At 48.7% G+C, this 7850-nt stretch overlaps 1 protein-coding gene across 3 annotated transcripts in view; it reads right to left on the reverse strand.

Annotated features, from left to right (window-relative positions):
* The window catches only part of Sympk (symplekin scaffold protein), a 33176-nt gene extending 25528 nt beyond the window's left edge, over positions 1-7648 (reverse strand). The window contains exons 1-4 of one of the 3 annotated variants that reach the window (XM_050126299.1): positions 7484-7557; positions 6750-6906; positions 2952-3075; positions 2738-2803 (exon numbers count right to left, since the gene is read on the reverse strand). In XM_050126299.1, the coding sequence (XP_049982256.1) occupies positions 2738-2803; positions 2952-3056 (171 nt within the window). In that variant the 5' untranslated portion in view covers positions 3057-3075; positions 6750-6906; positions 7484-7557. Of the gene's footprint in view, positions 1-2737; positions 2804-2951; positions 3076-6749; positions 6907-7483 lie in introns of all 3 variants that reach the window. The other 2 variants (XM_050126298.1, XM_050126300.1) reach the window with 2 other exon arrangements.
* Between the last annotated feature and the right edge of the window lie 202 nt (positions 7649-7850).

Here is a 7850-nt window from a genome sequence, read left to right on the forward strand (position 1 = left end):
TAGTTCAGGAGTGAAGAGCACTGGCTGCTCTTCCAGAGGACTAGGTTTGTTTTTGCGCTTTTTTTTTTTTATTTTACTTATTTTTACTTTAATAACATTAGTGTTTTGAAAGCATGGATGTCTGTGTGAGGGTGTCGAATTCCCTGGAACTGGAGTTACAGACAGTTGTGAGCTGTTAGGTGAGTTCTGGGAATTGAACCTAGGTCCTTTGGAAGACCAGTTGGTGCTCTTAACCTCAGAGTCATCTCTCCAGTCCCAAGGGTTAGGTTTGATTGCCAGCACCCAGTCACAACCATCTGACTCCAGCGCCAAGGTGATCTAATGCCCTATTCCGGCCTTTGTCAGCACTGCACGCTCATGGTGCATATACACACATGTAGGCAAACCACAGAAAATTAACAAAGAAACAAATGTCAAATAAAAAAATAAATCCAGATTCACACAGACAAGAATAGGAAGGAAGCAGCACTGGTGGTTCTGGCACCCCTGACCCCGAGCCTCAAATGCTATGCTGTATCAGACCCTCATAGATCAAGGTTCTCACAGGCCACTGGGAAGCTTCCCTGCACCGTAGAGGGGAGGCAGGTCCTGGTCAGCAGTGAGGACACTATATCTAGAGTACTAAACAAAAGAGAGTTGAGCCTAGTGGCATAGGCCTATGATCCAAGCTTCTTGAGGAGACAGGAAGATTACAAGTTCAACACCTGCCTAGGCTGCAGAGTGAACTCATTATAGTTTAAACATCTCAGAACACTTCTCAACAAAATTAAGCCAGCTGTGGTAGCACACACCTTTAATTCCAGCACTTGAGAGGCAAAGGTAGGTGGATTACTGTGAATTTGAGGCAAGCCTGGTCTACACATTGAGCTGTAAGACAGCCAGGACTACAGAGAGACCCTGTCTCAAAAAACCAAATAAATGAATGAAAGAATTTGAATAAATAGTAAAAGGGCTGAGAATGTAACTCAGTAGTAGAGTGCTTGTCCAGCAAGCCAAGGCTCTAAATCCAACCCCAAGGATAAGGAAAAGAAGAGGAAAACCCTAGGGTTCCTGCCTTCCTGAGGTTCAGCCTCCTTTTTGTTTGAGACAGGGTTTCTCTGTGGCTTTGGAGCCTGTCCTGGAACTAGCTCTGTAGACCAAAACTCACAGAGATCCACCTGCCTCTGCCTCCCGAGTGCTGGGATTAAAGGCGTGAGCCACCACCGCCCAGCTTCAGCCTCCTTTTACCTATCTGTCAGTTCTCTATCTTTACAAGGGCAGCATCCCGTAAGCATTCCAACCATTTACATGACTGCCTACATGTCAGTTTTTTTATGTTTTGAGACGGGCTCTTAACTATCTCAAAGCTGGAAGTTTTAGCTAGGCTGACTAGTCAGCGAGCTCCCAGATCTGAAGTCACATGTATAACCATGCCCAATGGGTATGGGAGGTTTAAACCCAAATCCTTTTGCTTTCACAGTGAGCCATTACCCCAGTTCCCACATTCTTTGAAAATAATACCTCCTCCCAGACATCCTCCTGAAAAACCAAAGCTGGTCCAAAACTTCAATGATACAAGTCCAAGTGTTGCTGGTAAGTCACCTTCATAAGCACACCACCACCAGCATCCCACTCTACTGCACTCACGGGATGGGTTGGCACTTTCTGACCACATGCTGAACAAGCCCAACAAGGGTCCTGACCTAGGCCCATAGTCTTTAAAGTATATTTTTTCTTCACGCTGCTGGGGAGAAGGATCCCAAGGCTTTGTACTTTTTTAAGCAAAGAGCATGTCTACTACTGAGCCACACCCCAGCCCTCACTGGGGTTCTAGGCAGGGGCTCTACGACTGAGCTATGTCCCCAGCCCTCACTAGGGGATTCTAGGCAGGGGTTCTACCACTGAGCCACACCCCAACCCCTCACTGGGGGATTCTAGGCAGGGGCTCTACCACTGAGCCACGCCCCAGCCCCTTACTGGAGATTCAAGGCAGGAGCTCTAACACTGAGCTATGTCCCCAGCCCTCACTGGGGGACTCTGCCACCAAGCTGTGCCTTCACCCTATCCAATGACCTCTGAATGCCATCTTGGCTTCTTATTCTGAAGGACCCCTATCCTCTTCTACTTTAGCACACGCTTTGGTGTTGTGTCTGGTTATGCCTTATGTCTTTTCTTCCTCCAGCACTCGGTTCAGATGTCCCCTTTCAGAAAACTCTCCCTGACTCCCTATCCTGGACAGGTTAGGTGATTTCTCTTGATTCTGCTTGTCAGTCCTGCCCACTCTGCGTTGTCACTGTTTGGTCACCCTACTAGACCATGGAGAGAGGAAAGACACAGGATCTGCAAGTGGACCCCACAATCCAAGAGCTACTTTGGCCAGCTACTAGCAGAGTGACCTTAGAATCACTCTCTATACTAAGGTCTGCTTCTCTGTGTATAAACAACTGGTGACCCCTCCACCTGCCATCCCCAGGCCCAGATATGGGGGGCACTGAATGAGCATGCTGCGCAGCATTGCATTCTGGGATACAGGTATGTACAAGTGCATCATGAATGAGTGTATCACAGGTGAGTGTCCACGTGAAGGTATGTATGAGTGAATCACAGGTGTGTGTTCAGGTGAAGGTATGTATGAATGCATCACAGGTGTGTATGTGTGTGTACAGGCATGTGTGACTATGGGTGTTATCAATGCTCTCTCAGTGACTCTATCCCCTGCCCCTGTCCTGCCCGCCCTCTACCTTACCCCCCAACTCACCTGTTTGAGCACTGTGATCTTTGAGTCATTGGTGATCAGCGCTGCCTGGTTTAGAAGATCTACCACCTGGAAGGAGGGACGAGTTAGGTGTCACATACAGCCTGTCTTGCCGGCCAAGCCAGTCCCCACAGTCCTGAGCTCTGCTGCCTGGGCAGTGTCATGCAAAGGCAGGAGTCACACTCTCACTACCAAGCCCTCAGTTCTACTCACTCACCCTCTCAGAAGTGGTCATGCCATCAATGCCCGGTCCTTCCTCTTGTGTGAAAAACTGCGATGCCACACTCCGGCGGGTGACACTGTCCCCGCTGCCACTTGCCATGACTGCTGTCAGGTTCTCCCTGAAAAAGAAACTAGTAAGTTTCCCTATGCAGTCCTCCTTCCTTTAGGCCGCATATAGAGCTTATGTTCATGGGCAGGGCGTCCAATGCCAGGAGAACGATATCCCAGTCACAGGCACAATGCTTCATCTCCAATACTTTTTATTATTTTCTTAAACACAGGATGTCAGGTAGGTTGGGCTGGTCTAGTAGTCAAAGATGGACATCAATTCCTACTCTTTCTGTCTGTGCCTCCCAAGAGCTAGAATTACATACAGGTGTGCACAGCCAAATACGGTTCCAGGCCAGTTAGGGTTGCATAGTGAGATCCATCTCAAGAAAAAAAGAAAGAAAGAAAGAAAGAAAGAAAGAAAGAAAGAAAGAAGGAAGGAAGGAAGGAAGGAAGGAAGGAAGGAAGGAAGGAAGGAAGGAAAGGCCACCTACAATTAGGTGTGGTGGTGCCTATCTCTCATCTCAGCATTTTCAAGATGCAGGTAGATGAAAAACATCAGGAGTTTAAGGCCAGCCTCAGTTACACAGCGAGTTCAAAACCAGTCAGAGCTTCTTCATATTGTCTCCAAAAACAAAGAAAGAAAGAAAGAAAGAAAGAAAGAAAGAAAGAAAGAAAGAAAGAAAGGAAGAAGACTCATTGCAATATAGCATCCTTAAGCTGTTCCTTCTGTGAAAGTGAGGGAGATGAACTTCCACACAGTTAGCATAAGTCATACTGACAAGTCCATGAAGTGACTGAGAGCAGACATCACGTACAGCAAGCAGCACAATCTACCCAAGAGCTCTTACACAGGCAGACAGGCTGCAAAGGCACACCTACATACAGAAGAGCTCTGCAAGCTGAGGGACAGTGCTGCAGAGCATGTGCAAGGTCCCATGTGGCACAGGATGGACCCAGGATAAATGAGCAAGCCAACAGACAACAGGGCTGTAAAAAGAAAACGAGAGGGAAGCCGGGCAGGCGCACACACTCTAGTCTTAGCAGTCTTGGAGTCTGAGGCAGGAGGATTGTGAGTTCTAGCTCAGCTGGATAGCTAAGCAAGACCCTGTTTCGAGAGAAAGGAAGAAGGATTATGGAAAATGGAAAGTCTCTATACACTGACAGAACTCTGTGAGGACCAGCAGAGTGAAAGAGAGAGTTGAGAGGGAGGTCTGGTAAATAAAGAAAACCAAAGTCAGGGTCGTATAATCCTGGCAGTCAGGAGGTGGAAGTGGGACTGGAGAGTTAGCTCAGTGGGTAGAGTACTAGCTGCTCTCCAGAGAACCTGCATTTGTTGATCCCCAGCAACCATATGACAGCTCAGAACTGTAAAGCTAGTCCTGGGGGATCTGAAACCCTCTCTGGCCTCCGCAGGTACATTGCACATACTTGGTATTGAAACATAAATGCAGCATAACACCCATACATACAAAGATTAAATTTAAACAAATAAATTAGTCCTAAATTATGTAACTGAAAATCTAAAAGACAGCATTGGACGTAACTAAGTTTAAATGGATTTAACCTATAAACTAAACAGGAACACTCTGCAGGACATCACAGGCTAATAAATAAAGGTTTAGTTGGGCAGTGATGGTGCACGCCTTTAATCCCTTTAATCTAGAGTTCCAGGACAGTCAGAGCTACACAGAGAAATATACATACATACATAAAAGTAATAAGTCTATTGAAAAGGCTAGAGTGAAAGTAACTTGGTGGTCTCCGTGGATTATAAACCCTAGCCACGCTGGCCTCAAACTCAAGAGATCCACCTGCCTCTACCACCCGGCTAACTGTTCTCTCTTTATTTTGAGTCAGATGTGAAGGGCTGTCACTCCCACATCCTGCTTAGAGTCAGGGTCACAGTCACAGTCCTGCCCTCAAGACCTACAAAGTCTTCTTTCTAGACGCTAGCCTTGTCTCCCTCTGGCCTCTTTGCAGTCAGCTCACCCCACCCTGCACACCCCTTTCTCTAAGTCTATTTCTTCTCTTGCCCCCAGAGATCTAGTCTTTCCTCCCTAGGGAGGCCTTCCCCACTCCAAATTTACACACACACCCTGCGCAATCTATTCCTTTTGTCTCCTGCTACTGACCATCACCACGCCCCATGTCTGTTCATTAAGCAAAGGGGCATGGTCACCATACACCACAATGCTCCTTGGACCAGAAGGTAAGAAACTGTCCACTCTTTCTGGATGATACATCAAGAACGATCAAAACTTTCCTTTCTCTTTGCTTTACTCTTTAATTTTCTGGGTTTTGTTTTGTCTTGAGTATATATTCCTATTTTTCTTTTTGACTATTTTTCAATTGTTAAAACGATGTTCAGCTGCCCATTGGTATCAGAGAATGGCCCAAGGGTCCACTTCAGATCAAAATTCAGTCCCTTATTTAAAATAGCACTGTTTGGCCAGATGGGGTGGCATACCCTTTTAATACCAGCACTAGCAGCAGAGGCAAGATGATCTCTTAGGGCCACTCTGTTTAAAAAAAAAAAAAAAATCAGTACCGTTGGGGCTGAGGACAGAGCTTAGTTGGTACTCAGTTGTTTAATATGCACAAAGCTCCAGGTTTCATCCCCAGCACCACAGAAAAGCAGTGGTGTAAAATTCAAGATCATCCTCCACACACAGTGAGCTGGGAAGCCAGGCTGGGCCAGGAGACCTTACCACAAACAAAAGGGCAGTGTTCAAGTGAAACCCATACACCCTCTGGCACACATTAAAACCATCCCTCACTGGGTGCTGAAGGCATCTGCCTTTAATCCCAGCACTTGGGAGGATCTCTTGAGAGTTCAAGGCCAGCCTGGTCTACCGCGTGAGTTCCAGGCAGCCAGAGCTGTTACACAAAGAAATCTTGTCTCAAAAAAAGAAAACGAGAAAAAAAAAAAAAAAAAAAACTCTCCCCAGCTGACTAGAGATGGAACCTAAGGCCCCTGTGCTCCACCACTGAGCTATAGCCTTGGTCCTTTTTGCTGTTTAGAGACAGGGTCTCACTAAGTTGCCCAGGGTGCCAGTAAACTCATTCTGTAGTCCTGTCAAGGACTAGAACTCTGTGATCCTACTGCCTCAGTTTAAAAGTAGCTGGAGTACTCGGGAGGCAGAGGCAGGTGGATCTTTGAGTTAGAGGCCAGCCTGGTCTACAAGAGCTAGTTCCAGGACAGGCGCCAAAAACTACAGAGAAACACTGTCTTGGAAAAAGAAAAAAAGTAGCTGGAGTAACAAACAGGTCCCTGCCACTAAGCATGGCTTAAATCATCTCCAGATGACTTAAAATACCTAATGCAGTATAAATACTATGTAAATGTTGTTACATTGTATTGTTTAGGGACTGATGCTTTAAAAAAAAGCTTCACATGGTCAATGTTAATTGGTTTCCTGAATATTTCAATCTAAGGTTGGCTGAATTAACACATGTGAACTTCTGGGTAGATGGCTGTCAACTTGTACATAAACTATTTTCTATTTCACTGTTTTTCTCTTAATAAATGCTAGAGCTCAGTCTATTTTTCTCCTTTTTTCAACACCTGAAAATCATTTTAATACATAAATGTAATTACTGATTTCAGCCAGCTGCCTACTGAATAGTTGCCATTCTTGCAGTCTAGCTATCTGAAACACTAAGGCTGCCGACTCCCTCCCCTTGTTGGATCTTAGAGGTGAACTGCTCCTCCCACAAGGAAGTACAACAACTCCCCTGTTACCCTAAGGAGTGGATCTCCTCCGAGTTTTGTTTTTTTTTTCATTCATTCAACGAACATCAACTGAGCCAGTCCAGTGTGGGATGTGCGCTGTGCTGGGAACCAGGTTCGGACCGAGACACACCCAGTCCTCGCCCACAGAGCTCAGGATCAGCGGCATCTTTAGACAGCACAGAAATAAAACCTTAATAACAAAGTCGACCACACGTGAAGGGAGGGAAAAGCACGGGGACCTATGAGAGCCTTCAGCTGGAGGATTTGGGGAGAGGGTGGGAAACCGGGGCTTCATAGGAGAAGTGACGTGAGGTGCCGAGCCCCCCCAACCCCAAGGATGAAAGGGAGTTACTCAGACCGATGGATAACAATGTTTCGAGAGTGAAGGAATGGGGGCGGGGGGAGGGGGAGGCACAGCCTGTGCAAAGGCCCCGAGGCGGGAAGGCACATGGCCGGTCTGAGGTCGTGAAGAGCCAGTTGCAGCTGTGCTCAACGGAGGATGAGCCAAGGCGCAGACTGGAGGCGGAGGAGGTCTGCGGGCGGACTTCTGCGGGGGCCACGCTGGAACTTGGACCGCGGGGGACTGGGTAGCCAAGGAAGGGTCCTAGGCAGGGGGGGAAGAAGCAAGGGCCTGGACGCCGCTGCTCCCGGCCCTCCCCGAGGCCCTCCCCGCCGCTCGCGCCCCGGCCTCGTCAGCGCCCCTCCTCCCCTCGCCCCAGGCCCTTACGCCGCCACCCGCTCACCGCGGCTCCGGCCTCCGTCCCCCTCGCGCCCCCTCAGCAGCGCCTCTCCATAGACGCTGCCGCCGCCATCTTCCGCCTGCCGCCGTGACACAGCGCAGGCGCCGCACTAGTAGGGCCGCCGGGAAATGGAGTCCCGCACCGCGGCCCGTCCCCGCCCCCACGGCGTGCCGCGTCGGCAGCCGACCGCCCTCCCCGGGTGTCCACCGGGGCGGCCGCCATTTCCGACCTTCGAGCGCCATGCCTTTTGGGAAATGTAGTTCGTGGTGCGCAGGCGCTGGGCGGAAATGGAAATGGAGGCTTCTGGGAAATGGAGTTCTCGGGGGTCGGCGGCCCCACCTCCCTAGACGGCCGACTGTCGTTAGTTAGA

This window comes from Alexandromys fortis, unplaced genomic scaffold (assembly GCF_014885135.2).
Source record: "Alexandromys fortis isolate MF-2015 unplaced genomic scaffold, M_Fortis_MF-2015_v1.1 scaffold_240, whole genome shotgun sequence".
Lineage (NCBI taxonomy): Eukaryota > Metazoa > Chordata > Mammalia > Rodentia > Cricetidae > Alexandromys > Alexandromys fortis.